At 54.1% G+C, this 27,281-nt stretch overlaps 2 protein-coding genes across 7 annotated transcripts in view; both read right to left on the bottom strand.

The window, feature by feature from the left end:
* The window catches only part of ENGASE (endo-beta-N-acetylglucosaminidase), a 639,565-nt gene that overhangs the window by 38,864 nt on the left and 573,420 nt on the right, over positions 1–27,281 (bottom strand). The window lies entirely within an intron of this gene.
* Positions 520–26,386, bottom strand: C1QTNF1 (C1q and TNF related 1). Of its 6 annotated transcripts, none has more exons than XM_050764382.1 (4): positions 25,941–26,386; positions 6,193–6,364; positions 3,626–3,765; positions 520–2,806 (listed from the first exon to the last, which is right to left on the bottom strand). In XM_050764382.1, exons 1-4 carry the CDS (start codon positions 26,242–26,244, stop codon positions 2,256–2,258), a joined length of 1,167 nt encoding a protein of 388 aa, XP_050620339.1. In that variant the 5' UTR covers positions 26,245–26,386; the 3' UTR covers positions 520–2,255. The 6 variants fall into 6 exon arrangements, with proteins under 6 accessions (XP_050620339.1, XP_050620344.1, XP_050620340.1 ...); XM_050764387.1 differs by lacking the exon at positions 25,941–26,386 and adding an exon at positions 24,533–24,555; XM_050764383.1 differs by lacking the exon at positions 25,941–26,386 and adding an exon at positions 23,140–23,825.

A 27,281-nucleotide genomic window follows, 5' to 3' on the forward strand; every position in this document is an offset into this window, starting at 1 on the left:
GGAGGCAGAGCCTAAGGAGATGCAGCCACAAGCCAAGGAGTGCCTGGGGCCACCAAGAGCTGGAAGGGGCAGGAAGGACCCTCCGCTACAGCCTTATGCCACCCATGCCCTAACCCTGGTTTCCACGGCAGCCCTAGGAAAGGAATAGTGTCCAGGCTGCAGAGCCACGGCCAAGCTGCTACCTCCACGGTTTCTCTCCCTCCCGGGGGACAGTATGGTCCTGCTCAGGAGAGCAAGCCCCTGCCTCCCACCCACCTCTCACAAGTGCCCAGACCTACCCAGGCCCCAGGCGTCCGACTTGGGCACACATTCAGCTGCAGTCGACACACGCTCTGGCTGCCCCACCCATGGGAGGCTGCACCCCCAGGAGGAGCGAGGCAACTCAGGGTCCAGCATGTGCCTGCTGGGTGCCAATGTCCCCAGGTATGAAGCTGAGGGCCTCCCAGGCAGGAGTGGACTTTAGGTGGAGAGGAGAAGACGACGACAATTCGGTTTAATGAGCAAACTGACGAGGCAGGATGCTTAAAACACAATTCTGAGTTTAATGTTTTCTGGAAAGAGCTGGGGGAGCTTAAGCAGCAAGTGTGGAGCTCTGCTTCCGGGCACGCCCACAGGAACTCGGCTTTCAGAGTCTGACCCGTGGAAGTTCTTTAAAGAGAGACACTTAGGGACCCCAGATCCCGGCAGGCAGGCCCAGAGAGGGAAGCAGGATTAGTCAAAACCAGGTGCGGGATGGGGGAAGGAAGAGCGGCAGTGGAGCTTTGGGGGCCCAGCAAGTAGCAAGAACAACCCTGGGCATCATCGTGGGGTGAGGTGGAGAGGGGTTGTGGGGTTCCTGGAGATCAGAGAACGTGGCGGCCATGGGTAGGGCCAGAGCACCGCAGAGACACCGCAGCCCTGCTGCAGGTGGTCCTGAAATTGGCGCAGGGGCTATTGCCTCCCCTGCCACCCAGCTCCTGAGAGAGAATCCTGACCTAGGTGGTTGGGCCGTGCACTTCCTCTTGACTCTGGTCTCAGGACTGAGGCTCACAGAGTCTGAAGAAACAGGCAAGCGTGAGCTTTCCAGCCCCTTCCAGCTCTCCCCTGCTCTGAAGCCTAGAAAAAGCCCCTCTCAGGCTACTGGTCAGAGACCTGGATGAGGGTGGTGGGGGCGGAAAGGGTCTGGATCAGCCTCACTGCCAACCAACACAACACATGTGGAAATGGGGATGCTTAGCCCACAAGGAGACGGGAGACTGCAGTGCTGCATGAGGTGTTTTATAAAAAACAGAAGCCAAGGCCCCAGGGCCTTCTGGGGCTGATTCATGTGGCAGGCGGCACAGAAAGTAGATGCCAGGGTGGCAGTCATGGAGACCCCTGCCAGGGCTCTGGGGTGGCACGGGGGTGGAGCAGAGTCACACATGGATGTACCAGGAGCTCTGCCCCTCATAGAAACATCTGCAGGCCTGGGGGACTCAGGGGTCCCTGGCTGCTGTCAGGAGCCCTTTGGTTGCTTCTACCAGCCTGGAGCCAAGGCAGGGGGCTCAGCTGTCCCTCTGGGAGGCTGACACTTGCGGTCCCAGCCCCGAGCACCCTGCAGCTGTGACTCAGAAAGACCAGCTGAGCCCTTGGGCAAGGCCACAGGGATATCAGGGTCCACCTGTCCCTCAAGAAAATTCCCACGTGGCTTAAAAGAATGAAGCCAGAGGTAGTTTCCTGCCCCCAGCCCCTCCCCTGACCCCAGGGCTTTAACTTTGCATCTTCTCTTAAGTGGAGTCTCAACTGAAAAAGTCCCTCTCTTGGGAGCCAGCAGGCTGGCTGGAAAGACAAAAATAACGCTTTTCTTTGTCCTCCACGGTTTACTTTGCTCCTTTTGAGACCTTTAGAATTTGCCTAATTATTTCCAAGGACTGGAGCCCCGGGGCTGCACCCTGGGATGCCCTGCCGCCACCCGCGTCTCGCTGTGCGGGCTCCACTTGAGAATGTGTGCCGAGAGGGCAGCGGAAGGTCCCCGAGGGTTCTTGCGGGCCCCCCCCCCCCCCCCCCCGCTCTGGTGATTTCATCTGCTGTCAGCTCTCGCCAGAGGCTGCAGCATCTGGGAGCACCGGTCGCTTTGGCTTTCCGTGCGTGCAGAGCATCTCACTGAATTGGCCAAAGCCAGGGAGGCGGAATCCAGGGATGGGGGAAGAGGCGGTGGGGTCAGCCTGGTGCCGAGCCCTGGGGTCCGCACAGAGCAGGGGTGGAAGGTGGCGAGAGGAAAGGAGGTGGCCGGCCAGCTAGGGCTCGGTGGCGTGCTTGACCAGGTAGCCACTGAAGGTGATGTAGGTGTCCAGCTCCTCGCTGAAGATGGCGTTCTCGCGCTCGCCCTTGTAGAGACGCACCCACACCTGGTCCTGCTCCCGCAGCTCCAGCATCAGGCTCTGGCTTTGCATGATGCTGCGGTCGCCCACCTGCGCGAACAAGATCACCACCTCCTCCTCATTCTTCATGATGTGCAGGTACGTCTCCTTCTGGTTCCAGGTGTGCACGTTGAGGCTAAAGAAGTAGATGCCGGGCACGTAGCAGTAGAACTTGCCAGTGAACATGTTGAAGTGGCTGTAGAGGTTCACAAACTCCGTGTCGAAGATCACCGTCTGGTAGTAGTGGTTGCTGTGCATGGGCTTCTTCCGGCCCACCGAGAAGGCGGCGTAGTGGCTTTTGCACCGCTCCCCAGGGGCCCCCATGGAGCCCTTCTGCCCTTTGGGTCCAGTGTGGCCCCTGGCCCCTGCTGAACCTGTTTTGCCATATTTCCCTTGGAGGCCTCGATCTCCGCGGTCACCCTTCTCACCTAAAAGGAACGGGAAGACATGTGCTGTTATTGGAGTAATCCGGTGGTGTCCTGAGCCTTGGCTGCTCACGCTCTGGTCCCTAGCGCAGTCCTGATTCGACCTCACAGCCCTGACCTGGCAGAAGCTTCACTCCTGCCCCCAGCCCCCCACCACGGGCAGCTTCCCAGCCCAGCACAGGGGTATTTTGATTCCCAAACTGGCCAAGCAAACAGACTCAACCTCAAGGACGGTTCTATTTTTGCCGAGAAGCAATTTTTTTTCCTTCTGGAAAGCCCTGGTTAAAAAAAAAAAAAAAAGGAACATACAGGTTCGTCCAAAAGCAACGGGCTCTGCGGCCAGACCCACGGCTCGCTCAGCAAATGAACTCCAGATGTCTGGGCCGGCTCAGGATCTAGGCTGCAAGTGTTCCCAGTTCGATTTCACGGGGCTGTGCGGGGTTATCTGCCGTGTGCAGGACCGGGGCAAGCGGGTGGCATTTCAGAAAGCAGGCTGGGGCACCAAGCCCCAAATCAAAGGGCCTAGAAGCCTGGCGTCCACATACAACGGGAGGGACGAGGCCCCAAGTAGCCACTGGGCTCGCTCTCCTGCTCTAGGTCCTGCAGGCCCCTTTCCAACCCCTCCTCTTGGGGAGGGGCCAGAGCCTCAAAATCAATCTCCTGTGCCTTCCCCTCTAGATGACAGCCTGCCTGCCTCTGCTCCGTGTCCCGAGGGAGTCCTTCTGCTCTCGCCCAGCCCCACCCTAACGACTCCATCCCTTCCTCCAGATCAGCACAGAGCAGCCCTGGCCACCCCTGTGCTCGTCTTTGCAGCCATCTGACCTTTCAAGATAGTGATGTTGATCTGGGGCACGGCGGTCGCCGGGTACATGGAGGTACCGGGGTCACAGCAGCGCAAGCACCGGGAAACAGGGAGCCCCTCGTCCTGGCTGGGCCTGTATTTTTCATGTTGTTCTTCAGCCCTGAGGGAATAATGCATCACAGTGAAAGTCAGGAACTCTCAGGCCTGGCAACGCTTCTGTCTTCTGCTGCCAGTGGGTCTGGTGTGCCTGACCTGCCTTCTCCCTCTCTCACCTGGGCCCACAAAGCTCTGTGTTCATGCTGGTGGGCTCACGGCCCACTCTGGCATCCTCACTACAGAACAACCCCCTGTGCTTTGTTAAAGGCAATGACAGTCCTGGAAACACGGCAATCAGTTGAGCGCCACGCAAGACGGTGGCTGCTTGGGAAAAATCCACACGTCTAGGAGAGGGTCTTGGGTGACACAAGACAGTGCCAGGACTCCCTATCGTGTATCCATGATGCTAGAATATAACATATGAAGCTGACTCGTCTGTGAATGAGAAGGTTCAACTGGATCTTTAGGATTCCTCTCAGCTGCAGCTGCTGGAGAGATTCTAATGTTTCCAACCTGACATTGGAAGGACCGGCCCACGGGCAGGATGCATGGCGGCGGCTCCTGGCTGCCACCTCGCGGCCCCTCGCGGTATCTTGTGTGCTCTGGCTTGTGGCTCTCCTTGCCCAGGCTGTAGAGCTGCACAGACCCACGGGGGCAGCAAAGTCCCCCTGGATGGGCCAGCCCCTTATCTAACGCTGCTCCCACTTTTACACCCCAGACTATCCAGGAAATGGATCTCTGTGCCCTACGTTCAGCTACCCATAAGCCCAGGACTCCCGGACGGACATCTCACCCCCACCTCTCTCCTAAGCCCCAGACCTTGACTTCAAACTTCTCACCAGAAGTCTGCATCTGGAGATGCAACAGGCCCCACAAATGTCATGTGTGCAAAACAAAAACCCCTGTCCCCATCCCTTCGTCTCTGGAATCTTCTCTTTCTGAGATCTGTTCCTGGCATCAGCAGCGGGTGCCCAGGGTGCAGCCTTCAGCGTCACCCCCAACTCCCCCCACCGAAACCTTCAGCAGAGTCCTGGGCCCCCAGCCTCCAGGCACCTCCAGACCTGAGCCCAGGGCCCTCATCGTCTCTGAGGCACCCCTGCCATTTCGACTCTCGCTTGGAATCTGCCTCTCCCCGCACCAGCTCATCTTCTCTGCTGCCTCCCTCCGGCATTCTTCCGAGAACACTGTCCAATTTAAGCTTTCCCATGACCCCTCTTGTTCTTTCTAGGATTTAGTTCAGGTGAGACCCTCCCCAACTAGACCCAGCTGCCTCTAGGCTCAACTGCCCTCCTGTCCTTCAGCCTCCAGCCTCCAGCACTGGGTCTCACCATCCCAAGCCACCCACCAGCTCCGACAAACACTACCAGCCATGCCTCTGCACACCCCATTCCGGCTACCAGGCGGCTTTCTCCTCCTTCTGCACCTGGGAGGCCCCCAGGTGTCTTCAAGACCTAGTTCACTCCTCTCAGTCTTCCTGGGTCCCGCTCCTCCCTCTCCTGACCCTGCCTCCAGCATCATGGGTGCACCCCTACTACAAAGCCCACCACACTGCACTGTCTCTCATGGGTCTGTCTCCCTCTCAGCCTCAGAGCTCCTGGAGTCCAGGACTGTGCCAGTCATGTGTCCCCCGTGCCTGGGGGATGGCCTGACTGATAGGAGGGGCTCAATCAAAGAAAGAGGAGGGAGAGGAAGAAAGAACGGAATGGTGTGACTCAGCCTCAAATCCTGTCCAATCCCATTGTACACTAAAGTTAGCCTGAAGCCTCAAGTATCAAGTCAGCCCAACACTCAAAATAACGAAGAGATTCCAAGCCAGGCTTGAGCTGTCGCTGGGTCTCCAGGACCTCACGCTGGATGCATGGCAGTTGGATAAAGCACTCGGCTTCCCTAGGAAATATCCCAGGTCAGCTGGAGTCTCTCTGTCATTGCAGGTCATAGACACAAAGGTAGATGCCATCCAGAGTCCTTCACAACCTTTCAAGGGAAGCCGACACTTGGCCCGCCCGGTCTCTGCTGTCCTCTCCTGTCCTGCAGTGTGATGAGACACGTGGGTCGTGGACACCAGCTCTTGGTCCAGCATCTCTCCTAAGACCATGCTCCATCTCTCCCTGCCTCCAAGTGGTGCCTAGAACCCCAGCGGACATTCTCAGCAGACAAAGTGAGAATGAAAAGACAAACTGGAGGGTGGATTTGGGAGCTTGGTCTGCTCTTTACTTAAGAAGGCAGCTGCAAAGCCACTTGCAGACCCCGCTCCTTTCGGCTTGTGGTGAGGCTGGACCACTGTCTGCAGTTTCAGGTGAGGTGCCCAAGCCACTGAAAAGAGGAATAGCTCGTCCATCCTGCAGGACCAGCCTCCAGCAGGGCCACGGCTCAGCTTTGGCTTTCTCGCCTTCACATCTCACAGTGAACCAGCTCCCCCGGGGGCCCCGAGCCCCAGGCTCAGCCTGGCCAGAGCCAGAGATCCTGCTATTACACTCTTGTGGCCCCTCACCTCTCAGCATGGTCCGGCGGGGAGGGCAGCTCCTCAGTCCCCTCCCACTCCTGCTGTTCCCCCTGGACATGGGGCACACGGCTCAGGACCGGGCCAGAGGCAAAGGCCAGGAGCAGGCAGTAGTACGCCAGCAAGAGTCCCTGTCCACGGGAGCCCATCTTCCTCCTGGGCCCTGGTGGGAAAGAAACACACAGGGAAGGCACCAAGTTAGGAAGCAGCTGCACAGAGAAACAGCCTGGAAATCAGAGGTGCTTCCCCAGCTTCACGCCACTGGGAAATGCTGCAGTTACACAGCTTCTGGGAGGACAACCACTCTCACACACCCATGCATGCACACACACAACACACATGCATGCAACCCACACACATGCACTCAACACATGCATGCACACACACAACACACATGCATGCAACCCACACACATGCACTCAACACATGCAATCCACACATGCATACTCACATACACTCACATGCAACCCACACATTCACATGCACACAATACACATGATGCCATCCAGAGTCCTTCACAACCTTTCAAGGGAAGCCGACACTTGGCCTGCGCAGTCTCTGCTGTCCTCTCCTGTCCTGCAGTGTGATGAGACACTCACACATATACCATCACATGCACTCACATACAATCCACATGCACACATTCACATACATGCAATCCACTCACACATGCACATTCACATACATGCAGCCCACACACGCACACATTCACATACATGCAATCCACATACACTCAACACACGTGCACACACATGCACACATTCACATACATGCAATCCACACACAACACACGTGCACACATGCACACATTCACATACATGCAATCCACACACAACACGTGCACACACATGCACACATTCACATGCACGTATACCCACATCACATGCACACTCACATGCACGCATGCATACTCTCAACACGTTCACATGAATGCTCATCCACTCATGCACACATGCGCTCACATGTACACACACCTTCACACGTGCACACACACTCTGCCCCCAGAGCCTCAGCCAGTCAGGCTGGTGTTGAGAGGTTGCTGAGCAAGGTGCTGTCTCTGCCCACCCAGCCTCTCGGGAAGGAGAGTCCATCAGCCGCTGGCCCCACAGACAATTGTTTACCACCCCTTTTAGGACAGTAAGAAAAATCCCAAGTAAGCTTTGAACGATCATCATCCCTTAACTCAAAGCAAAGCTGGCTCAATGACCAGGTCCTTCACCGGTGGGCAGGTGGGTAGGAAGGCAGCTGCAAGCTGCTTTCCAGCCTCCAGGCGGCGCATCAGCGAGTGTCCTTGGCATCTACTTTAGGGACGTGCCAAGCCCAGCCCCGGAGAGCAGTCATCCTTCCAGGAAGCCAACCCCACGTCTCTCACTCCCAGAGTTTTTGGCAAAAGCTTGGGGCAGGACCCTCTTCATCCAGTATTGGGACAGTCCTTCTAGAAAGGGGTGCTCACGGAGGTGGGGAGTCCAGGGAGCCCTCGAGGGTCGGTGCTTGGGCCCACATTAGACGAACGCCCACCTGCCACCCTGTGAGCGGCTCGCTTTCCTCGCCTAGAAATCTGGCATCAGGAGTCACATGCCCAGCCATTTCAGGTGGGCCAAAAACCTCCCCACCGAGGGGCATAGCAACTGTGGTCAACTCTAACCCCTCTTTGTTACCAAAATGTAAAACTCAAGAATGTCTCAGGCCCTATGGGAACACCTCATTCAACACACAGCCACCCAGTGAGAAGATGGGTGAGAAGTGCACGTAATCTCCCAAGGTGCCGGGATTCCAGGTGTGAGCCACCATGCCCAGCCTTTAGTGGGCTCTTGAGTGAGGTCTGAAGGGCTCCCCGCAGAGCCTTCACACCAAGTCAACATTGCAGGGGAAGATATGGAGCCCAAGGCTCTCGTGATGGAGCCTCCAAGGTGAGAGTGAGGAGAGCAAGGTGGGCCCCCCCGAACCTCTTTCCTCCCGTCACACATACCTACACCCAGTCTTCACCCCACTGCATGACCCCCGCCCATTCCTGCAGTGCCTTAGCTGGAGCCCCCACCTCCAAGTGTCCTACCAACCAGCTGTCCCTCCCATGCGTCAGGGCCCAGAGACCGTCCCCATGACCAAGGGGCTGCTTAGGCCAGCTCCCACCCAAAATCTCTGATACCTCCCACCACTTGCCAAAGAGAGTGTGTATCTGCACATGTTAATTTGTAAAATGCACATCTAAGTTATCTCTCTAGCCATCAGTCTGGTTAGGTTTGAGAACACTTCCTCATTAATAATTTTTATCCCATCACAGATGGCCCCACAATCCTCTAGAGAGACAATATTCATTCATTACTGTACCACATTTGTAAATGAGAAAACAAAGACTTGGAGAAGCTAATTAGCTTAAAATTCTGTTTTGTTTTGTTTTGTTTTTGAGACAGGATCTCACTCTGTCACCCAGGCTGAGTGCAGTGGTGCAATCTCAGCTCACTGCAGCCTCTACCTCCTGGAATCAAGTCATCCTACCTCAGCCTCAAGGAGAAGGGACTGCAGGTGTGCACCACCACACCCAGCTAATTGTTTGTTTGTTTTTTATAGAGACAGATTTTCACCATGTTGCCCAGGCTGGTCTCAAACTCCTGGGCTCAAGTGATCTGCCCATCTCGGCCTCCCAAAGTGCCAGGATTACAGGCTTGATCCTCCACGCCAGGCCAAGGCTGATGTTTGAGCAGGGTGGCTGCATTTGAACTCAGACAGGCTGACAACAGATGACAATAAAATCCTGCCCACCATGTCTTCAACACCCAACTCAAGGTCTCATATTCTTCCTGAAGCCTTCCCAGGCCCCTCAACTGGAAAATTTCTCCATCCTCGCTTTTAGGTTTCTTTTTTGACACAGGGTCTCACTCTGCCTCACTGCAGCCTCAACCCTCCAGGCTCAGGCCGTCTGCCCACCTCAATCCCCAAGTAGCTGGGACTACAGGCATACCCCACCAGGCCCAGCTAAATTTTTTTGTTGTTGTTTTTTCGTAAAGACAGGGTTTCACCATGTTGCCCTGGCTGGTCTCACACTCCTGAGCTCAAGCAATCCACCTGCCTTGGCCTCCCAAAGTGCTGGGATCATAGGTGGGCGCCATAATTTTGTTTTTCATATTGTCTCCTACTGCAGAGAGTTTGTCTAGCCTACGAAAGTCCACTCAGCAGACCGTGGGTGACCTCCTCCAGGGCTGGGACGTCCCCCAGCCAAGCATCCTGCAGCCTCCTGAATGTCACTGGTGCTCAGCAAATACTTGTCAGATTGAATTCTCTAAATTTGTTTATTTCTCTATTTCTGTATTTCCTCTGTTTCTCCTTGGCGCCTTAATAATTACTCTGTTTTTTCCTTTTAAGTGGCAAACTTGTGCCAGTTAAAAGGAAAAGAGATTTTCCTTTCTTTAAACATTTTTTCCTGAACCCCAAATGTTTTATATATATATACACACGTTTACATATATATACACATATACATATACACACACACACACACACACACACACACACACGTGTTTATTTCAGAGAGGTTGGAAAGTAACTACAAAAGGCATTACAAAGCTACCTTGGCTTATTCTACTCTGTGGTTTCTCAACCCTGGCACCATTGGTGTTTTTTTGTTTCTTTTTTTTTTTTTTTTTTTTTTTTTTTTTTTTTTTTTTTTGAGATGGAGTCTCGTTGTCACCCAAGCTGGAGTGCAGTGGCATGATCTCGGCTCACTGCAACCTCTGCCTCCCAGGTTCAAGTTATTCTCCTGCCTCAGTCTCCCTAGTAGCTGAGATTACAGGCGTGCGCCACCAAGCCTGGCTAATTTTTGTATTTTTAGTAGAGACAGGGTTTCGCCATGTTGGCCAGGCTGCTCTTGAACTCCTGACCTTAGGTGATCCACCTGCCTTGGCCTCCCAAAGTGCTGGGATTACAAGTGTTTGCCACCCTGATGCCAACCCTGGCACCACTGAGGTTTGGGCCTAGATGATCCCCTGTGATGGGAGGCTAGCCTGTGTGCTGCAGGATGCTTAGCAGTAACCCTGGACTGTCCACACCAGATGCCATTAGCATCACCACCTCTAGTTATGACAATGAAAAATGTCTCCAAACACGGTAATATGCCTGTTCCCCGGGGGCAGAACTGCCCCTAGCTAAGCACCAGCACTTGTTTTTATGTTGGTCTCTCTCTTTCTAATCTAGCAAATGGATTTTCCACACCTTGGTCAGAAGAGATGGGATCCAGGATGCAGCTGGGTTAGGAACAAGGCTGTCACCTGGGTGTGGTAGAGGGGAGGGGGTGGAGCTGGGAAAGCCCAGCAGAGAGCCCCAGGCTCAGGCTGATAGGGAGAAGGCCACTTTGGTGGTGGTAGATCCCCTCAAAAGCCTCCTCTTTGGAGTCAGAGCAAACCTAGACTGAAATCTTTCCTTCTTGAAAAGATCTTAAGAACCATTTTACCAAATCCCACAGCAAAGCCAGCGTCATAACATTATGATCATTTTAGTCACTTTTGGGCAAAAACAGTATTGCCCAACACCTAACCAAACTTGGCTCCAGATCACTATTAGTGATTTCCAGCAAAAATCCCCCTACAGTGGGGAGGCCGTGTCCCAGCAATGTTATCTGGAAGAACGTGTTAGGCAGTTCCAGGAAAGTGCCCCGAGCACATCTTGACCAGTGGTGTGAAACCCACACGAATCCAGATCAACGTGGCCCAGTCTCCAGGCCACATTGCAGTCAAGGCAGCTGAAGACAGTTCCAGCATGACTCAAGCTCTTTACTTGCCTTTCCCAAATCCTGCAAATAAGAGCCAATTTCCATGGTAATTCGGCGACCATTTTCCTCCCCTCCATGTCCCTGAGGACCAGCCACTCTTCAGCGTCCCTTCCCCAACCCCACACCATCCACCTACACCGGACCTTCTCCTGAACAAGAACACATCCCCCTTTACAGGAGGAGGGAGGCCGGAAAAGAGAAACCAGGCTACACACAGGACGGAGAGGAGGACAGGAAGCCTGAGGACACTTCCCTGTTAATTTGTATCCCGGCCAGTCGCCGTGGCTCACGCCTGTAATCCCAACACTTTGGGAGACCAAGGCGGATGGATCACCTGAGGTCAGGAGTTCGAGACCAGCCTGGCCAACATGGCAAAACCCCGTCTCTACTAAAAATACAAAAATTAGCTGGGCGAGGTGGCGCGGGCCTATAGTCCCAGCTACTCGGGAGGCTGAGGCAGGAGAATTGCTTGAACTCAGGAGGCGGAGGTTGCAGTGAGCTGAGATCACACCACTGCACTCCAGCCTGAGCAACAGAGTGAGACTCTGTCTCAAAAAAAAAAAAAAAAAAGAAAGAAAAAAATTGTATCCCTTGGTCGTGTGCCGCGGCTCACACCTGTCATCCCAGCACTTTGAGAGGCCAAGGTGGGAGGATTGCTTGAGCCTAGGAGTTCAAGACCAGCCTGGGCAACATGGTAAAGCCCCATCTCTACCAAAAACATAAAAATTAGCCAGGCATGGTGGTGTGCGCCTGTAGTCCCAGTGGCTGCTCAAGAGACTGAGGTAAGAGGATCACCTGAGTCCAGGAGGTCAAGGCTGCAGTGAGCCATGATCACACCACTGCACTCCAGCCTGGGTGACAGTGAGACCCTGCAGCAATAATAATAATAATAAATAATAATAAATAATTTTTATCCCTTCACAGGCCTCATGGATCTGTGGTAGATCCTTTAAGGAGACAGTAGTTACACATAAGTTCATGATTCCTTGTATTTGTTTCAAATTGGGCCTATTGGCTGGACGCAGTGGCTCACGCCTATAATCCCAGCACTTTGGGAGGCCGAGGCGGGTGAATCACGAGGTCAGGAGATCCAGACCATCCTGGCCAACATGGTGAAACCCCGTCTCTACTAAAAATACAAAAATTAGCTGGGCGAGGTGGCGGGCGCCTGTAGTCCCAGCTACTTGGGAGCTTGAGGCAGGAGAATTGCTTGAACCAGGGAGTCAGAGCTTGCAGTGAGCGAGATCATGCCACTGCACTCCAGCCTGGTGACAGAGTGAGACTCCATCTCAAAAAAAAAAAAAAAAAAAAAAAAAAAAAAATTAGCTGGGCGTGGTGAATAAATAAATAAATAAGTGGGTCCTGTTATATTTTTGTCTCACCTCCATGCTCTCATGCTCGTGTGCTGACAGCGGACCCCTGAAGCTCTGGGACCGTGTGCCTGGGTTTTGTCCTGACGCTCCACCCAGTGCAGGGCCTTTTGACAAAAGCATTCTGTAAACACTGTTTTCCTTTTTCTTTAATCCTCATCAGGTGAGCAGCTGTTCTGAGAGGCAAGAAGCCTATAATCTCCTTGAATTGGAAGGAGCCTTGGCAGACAAGTCCAAGCTGCCCTCTCAGCTGACAATCTAACACAGGCTGAGTTTACTGAATGCCCATGATTTGCATGGCATTGTGCAAGGGCTTGGGAGGAAGTGATTCAACCATAAACTAAATCTATTCCCTGACCTCAAGAATATAACAGGCTAGTGAAGGAAACAGACACGTACCCAATTATAGCTCAAGACAGAATAACACATGTTGAATTAAAATGCTAAGTGGGTAACATTCTAGAACTGTAGTGTCCGGTACAGTGGCTGCTATGTGTGGCTATTTAAATTTAAATTAATTAAAATGAAAGAAAATTCAAAATTCCGTTCTTCAGCTACACTAGCCACATTTCAAGCATTCAATAACTATTAATACATGTAGGCCAGGCACCGTGGTTCGTATCTGTAATCCCAGCACCTTGGGAGGCCAAGGTGGGAGGATCGCCTGAGCCCTGGAGTTAAAGACCAGCCTGGGCAATATATCAAGACCCCATCTCTACAAAAACTGCAAAAATTAGCCAGGCATGGTGGTGTGCACCTGTAGTCCCAGCTACTCTGGAGGCTGAGGCAGGAGGATTGATTGATCTCAGGAGGTTGAGGCTGTAGTGAGCCACGACCTTACCACTGCGCCCTAGCCTGGGCAACAGAGCAAGACCCTGTCTCAAAAAATAAAAATAAAAAGCCACATGTAGCTAGTGGTTACCATGTTGGAAAGTATAGAATAGAACATTTCAATCATTGCAGAAAGTTCTGTTGGACAGCTCTGTTCTAGATTAAAATGAAGTCATTGGGGAGGAAGCAGTAACTGTGAACAAACAGCAGGCCAGAAATCTGGGAGGCATTTAGACCCTTTCCTCTCAAGCAACCGCATCTCATCCATCCCCAGCCTGCTTGAATAGCTCCTAAAGGCCAGCTCTCCCTCCTACCCTGTGCCTGTATCAGATGCCCTCCAGGGGCTCCGCTGTCCCCCAGACCTCAGTCCACCCAAGACAAGCACCTTCGTCTGCCTTTTCCAGGGTCTGGATATTGCCCGCCCCGCTTCCCCCTAGTTTACATTCATCTCCCAGGGAAGCTTGGCATAAGATAGGACTTTATCCCACACCTAGTGGTTTCCAGTTCAAGAACTGGATTCAGGCCAGGTATGGTGGCTCACGCCTATAATGCCAACACTTTAGAAGGCTGAGGTGGGCAGATCACTCGAGGCCGGGAGCTCGAGACCAGCCTGGCCAACATGATGAAACCCCGTCTCCACTAAAAATACAAAAATTAGCTGGGAGCAGTGGTGTGTGTCTGTAATCCCAGCTACCCAGGAGGCCGAGGCAGGAGAATCACTTGAACCTGGGAGGCAGAGGTTGCAATGAGCCGAGATCGCATCACCGCACTCCAGCCTGGGCAACAAAGCAAGACTCTGTCTCGAAAAAAGAATACGATTCAGCCCAGCACCCAAACACTCCTGGTTTCTACACAGCCTCAATGGTCCCTCAGCCATCACCACCCCTTCGTGCCACTCCCTCCTGCCACCTTTGGAACATCCCCAGAATCCTCCCAACCAGAAGAGAAGCCCTGAGTCCACTCCCCCTCGGCTCTGACATGAGTCGAATTCTCCTGTTGAGAAGCATAGAGCTGTCCTGTTGTTGCAAGAGGACTCAGGTACTGGGGCACCAAGAAAGAGGAAGGTGCCACGTTGGGGTGTCCTTCTGACAGGTGACATCTGCTCATAGCCCTTTCCTTCCCGCCAGAAGCCATTCGTCACACTAATTGCCCATTGACCAAACTCCTCTGGTGATGGGCAGGAGGCGGGCAGAGTGGCTCCCATTTGATGAGTGACGTGTGTTTACCTCTTCTAGAAGCCCATTTAATAGCTAATGTTCCCTGCTATAATTGCACTGCCCCCACTGATCTCACACTCTCCTTCTTCCCCTCAACCTGGTGGTGGATGGGGGTCCCTTATGGAAGGAATTCTGGCCAGATGGAGGTGAGCAACCCCTTTTCCTGAGAGGCGCCGGGATCCTGGAGCCTATCTCCTCTCTCAATCTCCCTCTCCCATTTCCAGAAAGCTGCCCTCTGTCTTGCAGAAGGAGGGTTTGTGTTTAAGGCTTAGGTGTTTATTTGGTTACTTCCAAAGCCCAAGTCCAGGGATGAATACAGACTCTTCCAGGGCTACTTGCTAGTTCATTAGCAACGGTTTCCTCTTCCCTGGATGGGAATGAAGTCTGGCTTGGGACAAAAAAGTGAAGCGAAGACAGGCCAAGAATTCTCCCATCCTAAAGCATCTCCCTCCCATCTTGGAGCAACTGTACCTTGACCAGGAAGGACTCACCTGGAGCAAAGAGTGGGACTCAGTGTAAATTTTCGCCCAGGCCCTGCAAACAAGGAGGCCGCATGAGCCGCCAGGCATCGGGCCTTCAGGGCGCTTGGCCAGCCCAGCCTCCAGAGCTCCGATTCCGTCCCAGTGGAAACAAAGATTTCCTTGAGTAGAGCAGCTGTCCTCAGCTCACCTCCCAGCTGGAAGGCCTCGGGCGGCAGGCTTGCCCCTGCTTTGAGAACCGTGTGAGAGAGGAGAGGCACCAACAGCTGCCCTTGGCCCACTCTGCAGGTGGCCTGGCCCGTCGCCCACTTCCCCAGAACCAGCAGCGGGGACGCCCTCAGGGGCTGACCGCTCCCAAGACAGAGGGAAGAAAGACCCTGGGAATTCTATGGCCTGGTGCCCCACCGCACCCAGCCCTTTACAAGCAGCATGGATGTCTTTGGTTGTCTGGGGCCTGGACAAGCCCCAGCATTTTCCAGGCAGTTCCCGAGGAAGCCTGGCATAAGACAGGGCTTTATCCCCAGCCTGGGGCCTCTAGGTCAGGAATATAATCAGCACAGCATCCCACTGGCCCTCCTCCTGCCGGCCCCGCCCCGACTGTTCGGCTGCGATCACCCACGACCCTCGTGGTACCCAACACCCTTCTGCATTCCTCTTTCGTGTCCCCATAGGCATCTGCCAATGTCGACTGCCCTCTTCTTCAGCCCTGGGATTTGGCCCACACTGTCTCCCAGTGTTTAACCTTCCTGATCAACCCCCAAAGACCCATGCTCTCCAAGGCTGTTCCTCAGTTCTCAGCTCCTCTTGCTCCTAATTCTCCTACATTTATTTATTTATTTATTTATTTAGGAGACAGGGTCTCCTTCTGTCACCCAGGCTGGCGTGCAGTGGTACAATCATGGCTCACTGCAGCTTCAAACCCCTGGACCCCAATGATCCTCCCATCTCAGCCTCCTGGGTAGCTGGAACTACAAGCGCATGCCACCACATCCAGCTAATTAAAAAAAAAAAAATTGTTTCAGAGACAGGGTCTCGCTATGTTTCCCAGGCTGGTCTCAAGCAATCCTCCAGCCTTGGCCTCCTAAAGCAAGTAGGATTATCAGCGTGAAGCCACCGCGCCTGACCTCTTTCTGCCTGTCCTGGTCCACACCACATCTTCTGCTGACAATGCCCCAGTCCACGTCCCCACCACTGACCTGGCTGCTGAGACCTGGGCTTGCAAATGTTTAAGTCAACACAGTGGCTGTGAGCCACGTGGGGCTATGTCAGTTAAACAAGGTGAAATGTCCAGTTCTCAGTTACTGGAGCCACATTTTAAGTGCTCACGTGACTAGCAGCTGCCATAGCTGCCATACATACTAGACAGCGCAGCTCTTAGCACCTTGCACCATGGCTGAAGATTCTGCTGGGCAGCCCTGGTCTAGACCCACATAAGCAATCGTCTGCTGAGCGCCTCCTCTTCGCTCTGTGCCAAGCTTTTTTTTTTTTTTTTTTTTTTGAGATGGAGTTTTGCTCTTGTCGCCCAGGCAGGAGTACAATGGCACAATCTTGGCTCACTGCAACCTCCGCCTTCTGGGTTCAAGCGATTCTCCTGCCTCAGCCTCCCAAGTAGCTGGGATTACAGGCATTTGCCATCACACCCGGCTAATTTTTGTATTTTTAGTAGAGACGGGGTTTTGCCATGTTGGCCAGGTTGGTCTTGAACTCCTGACCTCAGGTGATCCACCCACCTCGGCCTCCCAAAGTGCTGGGATTACAGCTGTGAGCCACCGCACCGGGCTGCTCTGCCCTAAGGCTTTTAAGCCCCCAATTAACTCATCCCCTTCTCCCCCATCCTCACCACACTGGCTTCTCCTCCTGTGGCTTGCAGCTTGGTGAAAGCAATGCACACCATCACGCAGGGTCCCGGGCCAGAAGCCTGCAAGCCACATGGATGCCACCTTCCTTGCACCCGCCACATTTCATCCATCGCCAACCCCCTGCAGGTCTCCTCTCCTGTCCATCACTTCTTCCCCAGTCCTGGCTGGTTTTCTGCCTCCCGTCTGTCTCCCACACTGCTTCCAGAGGCAGCTTTGAAAAACGCAAATCTGAATGCCACCCCAGCTCCAAGGGCTTCCTATGCCAATAAAGGAAGGAGTAAGCCCTGAGCGTTTCCATCTGGCCCTTCCCCACACCGCACGAGTCCCCTTCACTCCGGCTCCCTGGAGCCACTCAGTCCCTGACAGGTCACACTCGAGGTCTCGTCCTCTGGCGTACGCTCTTGCCTCTGTCTGGATGCCCATTTCTCCTCCACCTTCTCCATCGTGTATTCTCCAGAGCTCAGCCTGAGGCCACCTCCTCCAGGAAGTTGCCCAGACCCGGGTGTGCTGTAGGTGCCCCTCCCCCAGCATCCGGAAGAACCGGTCTGCAGTCCTTGGTTTCCTCTTCCTGTCCCCACAACTCCAAGCCCCTGGGAAATGGGGGCCACATCTCATTTCTCAGGCATTACCAGCATCCGGTGTCTAATTCTCAACAGGGCTCGAATGCTCCCCTCACCTTCAATCAATCCCAAGTACAGAGCCAAAGATGACACACCCCAGCCACAACTCTGTCCAAATCTCTCTCTAACTCCAGCTGGGGACACAGAGATCCAAGGTACGTCACTGTCACCAGAATGCTGACTGCCACGTAGCCATCTTCCCCAGAAATGCTCCTCTTATCTGCACTCAGAAAGCCTACTCTTTCAAAGAGATGAAACCATTGCCTCCATTCACCAAGGTTACAAACCACCTACATGTCCAGGAAGACGGTCTAATGAAATACATGGCTGGGTGCAGTGGCTCATGCCTATAATCCCAGCACTTTGAGAGGCTGAGGCAGGCAGATCACCTGAGGTCAGGAGTTCAAGACCAGCCTGGCCAACATGGTGAAACCTTGTCTCCACTAAAAATACAAAATTTAGCCAGGTATGGCACATGCCTGTAATCCCAGCTACTCAGGAGGCTGAGGCAGGAGAATTGCTTGAACCTGGGAAGCGAGGATGTAATGAGGTGAAATAGCACCACTGCACTCCAGCCTGGGTGACAGAGTGAAACTCCATCTCAAAAAAAACCAAAAAATTTACAGTGCATCCATATGATGGAAACTAGAAAAACGAGGTGGTTGATGAGAGTGGTGAACTCAGCAATAGGGAGGGATGGGGATTGTGGCAGTCCAGGAAACGTGCTCTTTCTAAAGACATTTAAATAAGTAATATGGAGGGATCGGGGCGGGGGGAGGCAGAATCAGCCAGCAGCACCAGTTAGGAGTCTCTGTAAACAGGTAAGTATTTACTGACATGGAAAGATGTTTGGGCTGGGCGCAGTGGCTCACGCCTGTAATCCCAGCACTTTGGGAGGCCGAGGCAGGTGGATCACTTGAGGTCAGGAGTTCAATACCAGCCTGGCCAACATGGTAAAACCCCGTCTCTACTAAAAAATACAAAAATTAGCTGGGTGTGGTGGCACGTGCCTATAATCCCAGGTACTCAGGAGGCTGAGGCAGGAGAATTGCTTGAACCCAGGAGATGGAGATTGCAGTGAGCTGAGATCACACCACTGCACTGCAGCCAGGACAATGCAGTGAGACTCTGTCTCAAAAAAAAGAAAGAAAGAAAGAAAAAGAAAAGAAGGAAGGAAGGAAAAGAGAGAGAGAAAGAAGAAAGAAAGAGAAGAAAAGAAAGAAAAAGAAAAGAAGGAAGGAAAAGAGAGAGAGAAAGAAGAAAGAAAGAGAAGAAAAGAAAGAAAGAAAGAGAGAGAGAGAGAAGGAAGGAAGGAAGGAGAAAGAAAGAAAGGAAGAAAGAAAGAAGAAAGAAAGAGAGTTTGTAAAGCAGTAATGAGTTTTGAAAATGCAGGTTGAAAACATGCAGACCCAAACACATGCACACACACACACACACACACACACACACACAAAACCACAAAGACCCAAAGGCCACCCACCGGGCTGCCAACAGCGATTATCTGCAGTGATGAAAATACAGATGCTTACCATTTTCTTATTTTGGCCTCTCTGTTTCTTTCCCCTGTAACAGTCACGTCCTCTTTCACAGTAAGGACACATTATTTTCCACTTAGAAAAATGACAAATAAGCCCCACCCTGGGGACTAAGGGAGCATTTTGTTTATTCCAGGAAACTCGACTAGATGAATAGAAGAGTAGGATGGGGAGAAAAGAGGGCTTGTGATGTTGCGTTGTTTAAGGCTCAAGCGGAACCACGGGGAATATAAGTTGACCTAGTGCTGAAGTGTCACGCTCTTTTGCTCATTTGTTCAACAGGTGTTTATTGAGTGTCTACTACATACCCGGCAGGGAGCTGGATTCTCGGGACAAATGGAACAAGAAACCCCTTCCTTTGGGCAGTAAAGCCCCTAGCAGCTATGGTATGGGATGTGTTAGGACCAGGAATGGCACAGGTGGTAGGGAGCCCAGCAGGGTGGTACTTCATCCAGGCTGGAATTAGGCGAGCCAGAGAGAACCTGTTTCCTAGCAGTGAGGGGCTTTGTCTTTGGCCCTTGCTGTTGAAGGAGGTTGCCTGAGTAGGGCCGGTGGCCTGCAGCATGAAACAAGGAAACGGAGCCCAGTCCTCAGCCCACCCTGTGCGTGATGTGCAATGGCTGGCATGTTCCTGGACCTAGGAGTAGCCCAATGCTTATCAGAGGTTGCTTCTGACAAAGCCCTGCTACCCCTGAAAAGCCACCACTGAGAGCCAGGCTGTGGGCGTGGTGCCTTCCTTACACCACTGAGCTTGATCCTTAGAATACCTGATCCTTAGAATGCGTAAACAGACTCAGAGCAATGGAGCCGCCTGCCCCAGGTTCCACAGTGGGGAGGTGCTGGAGCTCAGATTCGATCTAGGTGTGTCCGACAGCAAAGCACATTACACTTCACCCCGAGGGGTGGCCAGAAAGATGCCAGAGAGCATAGGCTCCTCCTCCCAAGTCATGGTGCAGCAACCGTTCCCACCCGCTGGCTCTCTTGGGGCAGCCCAGCAAGCTGCTCTCATGAGTTATGACAGTTGGGTTATGGCACCCACCGATTTGCTTACTTGTTTACAGGTGGAACGGCTGCAGCAGCCTTTGGCTTTGAGGACTGTATCCAGCGGCTGAGCCCTTGCGTTCATCATTCAACAGAGGATTACTGGGCGCCCACTACATGCCAGGTATGGAACCAGGCACCAGGGTAACCATCGTCCTTGATGCAAGGTGCTAAGATATCCCTGGTGCCAGCCTGCTGGCATCTTAAAATACACCACTGGAGTTTAATTCCTTTGGATTTAGGCATGGGATAACCAGGAACATACACATGCACACCTTAAAATGTGAGGGGCTTGGGCAGTGTGGCCCATCGGATGTGCATTTTTAGGGCACTGCTTTTATAGAGTGAAGAGAGACCAGCATGCTGGCAAGCTCTGAAGAAGGGACAGAAAGGCCCACGTGCAGGGGTACAGATGCTTTTCTCTCCCGGCCAGTGCCCTCTAATGGGCAGAAGCAGACCCGAGCTCTGGGTTGCAAAGGAATCTGAGTTCATGTACCACACAGGGAGGACCCACAGGACCATGAGTCTTGCCCTCATCGTTATCCTTTCATGGAGGAGGTGGCTCCCCTGAATGCCAGAAGACGCGAGAGACCTGTGGTCACCCCCTAACCCACTCAGATCTCACTTTAGACTCTTTACAAGGAGAAAGGGTCCAAGCATTTTCTGAACACACCTCTGTCCCAGCTGTGAAGACCAGCCCCAGGAACCTGTGCGCAGAGATGGGGGGCCCTGCCCACCTTCTGACCTGCATCCACCTCGAACCCACCCAGGGCTGGCAGCTCTCCCAGGCGCGGTCCTTTTCCTTCCCTGCTTCCCAGGGCAGAGGGCGGCTGGTATCCAGATGTCTTGCTGAGGGGGATGGGTACAACCCAAAGCATAGGGTTTGGGGCATTCCACCAAGTATGGCTTTAGCCGTGGCCAAGAGCAACATTTGACCCAGCACGGGGCACCAAGAACTTGACTTCCCCATGCCCCACCGGCCCGTCTGCCTCTTCTCCTCCTCCCTCGACTCCTGCCTCCCTGCCTGCCGTCTCCTGCTCTACTCTGTCTCGTGTCAAGGAAAATTCCTACAGGAGCCAGGGAGATGGGCAGACACAGGCCCAGCCACAGCCGTCCCGACGGCTGTCCTGGACAGGATGGGGGCCCAGGGAGGGGCCTGCAGTCTGTGCCAGCCCCGTCTGAGGCTGGAGAAGGGCTTAGCTCCAGGGAGCCTCAGAGGCAAGATAGGGGTGCCCCAGTGTACAGTGGGGACTGTGGGGGTCCCTGTGCCCCTGCCAGAGACCATCCGCCTTTGAACCACATTCAGATGCCAAGCCCAGCTCTGGAAATCAAGTGTGGGCAAGAACAGGTAGCTGCAGCGGTGCTGATGTGCCAAAAGCCACTCATATCACCCCAGCACAAGTGTCACATAGCCGTGACCTTGACAAGGACCCAGAGATAAAGATCCTTCCCACATGGCCCCGAAGCCCCTCCCCGCTCCCTTCCTGCTAATACCACATGCCTCACCCAGAGAACCAGAGGCTGCAGCGGCGGCAGTTGGAGTATCTCACTGCGGGGCTCGGGAAGGAGGAAAGGAGTGAGCATGCCCTGCTCCTGCACGTCCCTGTTTAAGCTCAGAACTGACCCTTCCAGGCAAGGACCCCAGCATAGACCCCAGGACAGGACCCCAAGGATCCTCGGCTCATGAGAGCGGCTGCTGGGCTGCCCCAAGAGAGCCTGAAAGAAACCCATTGTTGAGCTGGCATCGCTGTTTCTTCCAGACTGCTCTCTCAAGCGGGCAGGGAGTTCTCACCCTGCATGAAGGGGTCAGCGGGGCAGCGTCCTGTCCAGAGAGCTGCCTTGTGCCCCATGACACCAGCAGGCCATTTTCAGCAGGTTAACAGGGGAAATGGCCTGTGGCCCACGAGGTAGTGCCCCCACTTGAATATCTCTAGAGGCTACTGATTGTCAGGCAGAGGTGGGACTGTCCAGGGGGTGGTGTAACCTGCTCCTTCTTCCTGCCCTTCCTGGTGTCCATCACCTCCGCCCCTTCCCTAAGGTTCTGGAACCTGAGCCACAGCCCCCGATCCCAGGAACTGGAACCCATCAGGACAAGACACAAACGGGAAGCTCCAGGCCCCGCGCACAACTGTATCTACGAAATCCTTTTCATCTTTGTTTTGATGAGCAAAGTTCAATGCCAGAATATTTGGTTTATGAGTCATGCTAATTACAGCTGGGGGGAGGCACCAGGAAGAAGAACAGAAAGGAGCATGTTCCAAAAACACTCTGTTGTCCTGGTTGCCCTGAACAGGCGGGTCACTTCCTAGGAACAAGGAGGGAACCCACAGCCTTCCTGGGACAGCTTGGGCTTTCTCTGCTCCCACTTGGGAGGACATCCCTCGCCAGCTGGCTGCACCTGCCTGGGAGGGGCAGTGGTGTCCTGTGGCCGCAGAGCACCCATCTAGGGCTTCCTGCCTCCCTCAGCAAGCTCACTGGGGACACCACCCTTGGCGACACAAAAGGAGGAGAGGGAGACAGGAGGAAAAGTCGAGAGTCCCTGGGTAGCAGACCTGTGTCCTTCCTGCCCCTGGGCATTCTCTGTTGGCAGCTGGGAGAGAGTAGTTCCCAGCCTCAGTTTGGCCCGCTGAGCACCATGTTCCAACACCAGATAGGAAGGTTAAAAGTATATGCCCTGGAGGCCAGGCGCTGTGGCTCACTCCTGTAATCCCAGCATTTTGGGAGGTTGAAGCTGGTGGATCACTTGAGGTCAAGAGTTTGAGACCAGCCTGACCAACATGGAGAAACCCCGTCTCTACTAAAAATACAAAATTAGCCAGGTGTGGTGGTACACGCCTCTAATCCAGCTACTTGGGAGGCTGAGGCAGGAGAATCGCTTGAACCTGGGAGGCAGAGGTTGCAGTGAGCCGAGATTTGGCCTTGTACTCCAGCCTGAGTGACAAAAGCAAAACACTGTCTCAAAAAAAAAAAAAAAAAAAAAAAAAAAAAGAAGAAAAAGAAACATACAACACACTTGGGATAAAGACACAGATTGGAGTCTGGAGTTCTCCATCCCTGTCTCTAGGACCTCAGGCAAGCCATGAGCCTCTTGAGCTTTGCAGCTCTGCTCTTCCCACAAGTGAGAATTCCCTTGATAGAAGTGTTGAGAATTAACTATTATAATAGCTATTATAATTATTAATATAATGTTCAGCACCTGCCATGTGAGAAGCAGACACACAAACCTGTGGCTAACATCATGATGATGATGATGAAGATGATGATGATGATGAAGCTGATGAAGATCATGAGTGCCACTGTTGTTGTTGGGTGGTCTCTAGGGGCCTCTCCAGCTCCACAGGTCTAAGAGGGAGGGTGGGGAAGCTTCCGCTTGTCCTCAGCCCTCGGCTCCCGTCTCCCTGTCTTGGTTCCCTGCTCCCTGGTTGGCAGGTGCTGGACAGGCCTCCTGGAGCATGTCCTCCCAAGTCCTCCCGCTCCCTGCGGCACACACAACAGCCAAGTGCGTCTATCTGTGGCTGTTCATGGCTGCACAGCCTGCCAGGCAGCGTGTACTTTCCAGCACTATAAAAAGCAGAGGCCGGGCAGCCTGTAAGGACGTCACATGCTCCCCTGGGGCCGTGAAGTGGCCAGCGGAGGAGAAAACAGTTTCTCAGGACATTTCTCATGTTCAAAGCTCAGGACCAGAAAGCTCCCAGCACGTCATGTTACTGCCTTTCCTAGAAACTAGGTGGGGTAGAAGAGTCAGGAACACCTCACAGAGAGGGGCGGCTTCCTCCCTCCCTCCCAAGCAGGGATGAGGCGGCCCAAGGGTTCATAGAAGATAATCTGGCTTTCTGGGGCTGGAAGAGTGTGGCCCGGGAATTGGACCCCGCGAGGCCCGCGCTAACGGTGGGGACCACACCTGCACCGGAGGAGAAGCCCTGGCCAGAAGCTCCCGGGCGGCTCAGATGCTCCAGCCCCAGGCCAGGGGCCACTCCCAGTGGCACAGGCAGCTTAGCTTCCCAGGAGGGCCCCGGGGAAGCAGCATTGTTTTTTCCTGCCCAAGCTGGACCCCCTCCAGGACACCAAGGCTGTCAGATGCGAGGGCCAAAGTCAGCGCTTCCTATTCCGTGAAGGATCCAGGTTGGCCACAGACAGGACTGGGCAGACCCGGCGGTCAGGTGGTCCCGGTGACATGGAGTGGGGTGAAGCCATCCCCACCAGGTGCAGCCGCGAGCATTAGTACCATTCCGCTTCCTTCCACACCCTCAGAAAGGCACCAGAGAACAGGGAAGCAAGATAAACACCCCACAAAAAACTGGGGGGAAGGTGCAATTACTCCCGTTAGTATCCATGTGCAGAAGAGCCCGGCTTCTCCAGAGTCAGGGAGATCTGGGACCATCACGACCCCCCTGCGCAGAGGCGCCTATGGCGGGGGCTGAGCCATAGCCGGCCGCCAGGGCTGCCCCGGAAACCCCGGGTCTTTCTGCCCCTGCGCCACCGCCGCCAACCCGGCCCCTCCTACGGCGCTCCCCGTCCGTCCTGGCCCAGGTGTCTGCCGTCCCCGCCCTGGCCACCAGGCTGGAGCCACGAGGACAGGGGCGGGGCGGCGCTGGGTCCCCCGGCTGGGCCACCTACCTCCGTCCCGCCGGCCGCTCCTCCCGCGCCGCTCTTAGAGCATCTCCCGGCGGCCAAGCCTCCTCCCGGCCAGGTCCGGGGCGACGCACGGTCTCGCCGAAGGAGACAGAGCAGGGGAGAAGGTCCTCCGGGGGACCACGGTGCAGAAGAGGAGGGTGGGGGGCGGTGCGAGCAGCCACGGGTCTCCCCCCCAGCACCTCCGTCTCCCCGGCGCGGTCTCCGAGGTCTCCGCGACCAGAAGCGGAAGCGCGGTTTCTCGAAAGTAAAGGAAGAGACGAAGAAAGTGGGACAGACGCGCAAGGAGCGAAGCCCAGCCAGATGTGAGCAGCGAGGAGCCTCCAACACCCCCAGCGCTTTTCGTCCAAACAGCAGCCGCGGAGGATTAACCGTGTGTGCCCCGCGCCGCGCCGCAGGGAAATCCAGCGGCCGCCTCCTCCTGCCCCCTGGGGAGCCCGCCAGACTGAGAGTGGGGGTGGGGCCGATTCCGTGAGTCTGGAGGTCCGTCCAGAGGCGGAGGGGCTGCGAACCCTGGACGAGGATGCCCCCCACAGAATGGGGGTGCCCAGCAAGGCTGAGCGCTCCTAGTCACTTGGTAGCAGAGGGATGGGCTCCAAGGCCTCAGGGATCCCCTGTAGCCAACCCCGACGGGTCAGGTCTCCAAACAGTGGCAGACCTGAGACACCCCATGCATCATAGGGGACTCAGACAGGTTTGGGGGAATCTGTGAGCCCCCTATAACAAAATGCCAAAGTGTATGTGTGTGTGTGTGTGTGTGTGTGTGCGCGCGCACGCACGCGCGCACACACATCTTTGGAAGGTGATGGTCCACTGTTTTGGTCAGGGTCTTGAGAGCTCTGTGATCTAAAGGTTAGGAAGGAGCCCCTGCCCGGAAGATTTCCATTTTCCAGAGAATAGCACAGAGTACAGTGGTGGGCCAGGGCTGGCTGGAAGCACTCCTCAATCTCTATCAGGCCTCTCATTCCTTGATACGAAAACTTGACATTTTCTCAATCATACACAAATATTTTTTCTAAACAAGGCCCACAGGCCGCCCTCCCATCCTGATCCCTAATCCAGACTGCTCCAGAGCTGGCCCTGGTTGGGGCCCAGTCTCCATCCTAGACTCTGCGTCAGCCCCGCTTGTTCTGGAAACTTACCATATCACTAGCAGGGGAAGGATTTGGCCAGAGAAGCAGAAGTCTGCTCTGATGATAACAGCGTTCCCCTTTTTTTTGCTTCTTTTCTCCCTGCTCTGTGCTGTTCTCTCCGAGCGGCCCCTCACCTCCATGCTGTAGCTGGATTTTTTGGTTTTGTTATCACTCCTGTGAGGGTCTGTCTCTGGCCAAACAGGAGATGTGAAAACGGGGATGCTGACTGGGACATTCAGAGCAAAACTAAGAGGTCTCACCTTTCCCTGCCTGGAGTGTCCTCCCATCCGCTGCACCAACAACTGGACAGATGAAAAGAATCAAAAGGAAGAGGAAGAAGATGGTGCAAGCTTGATGCCCGCTGCCTTGCTCCAGGCTGGGCAAGGCCAGCACTCGCGTAGAGCTGAGGACGAATGGAGACGAGAACAGAAGGAGAGGCCTCTGGGCAGGTGAGGCACCCAACAGCCACTCCACAGAGGCCCTGACTGGGTACGCCAACCCCTCCTGTGAGTACAGGGAGAAAGGCTGCCCGGCCTCCAGCATCCGGGGGAACTCAGAGGACATGCACGACGAGGATATGAAGTCAACACTACTTAACCAACTAGAGATGCGGCCTCCGCTAGGCTTAGAAGATCAGCAGTTGCTTGTGTTCTTGGCATACGTATCTGAGGCTTGGCAAAACCTACATCCCAGGTTGCTTATTGATACAGGAAAAGCCAGAGATAAGCTTGTCTCCATTCCTGTAAGTGACATGAGGAAGTTTCCCAGTCACCAGGAGCAAGGCCTAGCACATGGATTGACCTTTCCTTAGTTACTCTGTCCTCAAATAGCCCTTGGTGCAGGGATACCAGAGAAAACAACAGTATTTTTGCAGCCCTTATGAGACCTTCGTCCATATTTCAGAGAATCTGGGCCTTTCTAGAACTCTTATGAGCTAAGGACTCCCTCAACGCAATGAGAAGGCTCCTTGTTGCCGGGCACAGTGGCTCATGCCTGTAATTCCAGCACTTTGGGAGGCTGAGGTGGGCGGATCACATGGTCAGGAGATCGAGACCATCCTGGCCAATATGGTGAAACCCCATCTCTACTAAAAATACAAAAATTAGCTGGGCGTGTGGTGGTGAGCACCTGTAATCCCAGCTACTTGGGAGGCTGAGGCAGGAGAATCACTTGAACCAGGAGTTGGAGGTTGCAAGTGAGCCGAGATCGCACCACTGCACTCCAGCCTGGGCAACAGAGCGAGACTCCATCTCCAAAAAAAAAAAAAGCAAAAATAAAAAATAAAAAAAAGAAGGCTCCTTATTGCCCTGCCTGGGAGCCTCAGACTAAGGGAAGTCCTGGACAGAGACCAGAATTCACAAAGCTGGACACACAACTCAAAAGAGAAAGAGATGCGGATGATGGGCTGGGTGTGGTGGCTCACACCTGTAATCCCAGCACTTTGGGAGGCTGAGGTGGGAGGATCACTTGAGCCCAGGAGTTTGAAACCAGCCTGGGTAACATAGTGAGACCCTGTCTCTACAAAATATAAAACAATTAGCTGGGCTTGGCAGCACACACCTGCAGTCCCAGCTACTCAGGAGGCTGAGGTAGGAGGATCC

Source organism: Macaca thibetana, chromosome 16 (genome assembly GCF_024542745.1).
Source record: "Macaca thibetana thibetana isolate TM-01 chromosome 16, ASM2454274v1, whole genome shotgun sequence".
NCBI lineage: Eukaryota > Metazoa > Chordata > Mammalia > Primates > Cercopithecidae > Macaca > Macaca thibetana.

Bases quoted from the DNA above. Each gene is read 5' to 3' on its own strand.
- C1QTNF1 (XM_050764382.1), bottom strand. From the start codon at position 26,244: ATGTCCTCTGAGTTCCCCCGGATGCTGGAGGCCGGGCAGCCTTTCTCC. The intron at 6,365-25,940 runs GTGAGACCTCTT...CTTTCCCACCAG, and splicing joins GACACTCCAGGCAGGGAAAG to GGCCCAGGAGGAAGATGGGC. The intron at 2,807-3,625 runs GTCAGATGGCTG...CGTTCCTTTTAG, and splicing joins CAACATCACTATCTTGAAAG to GTGAGAAGGGTGACCGCGGA.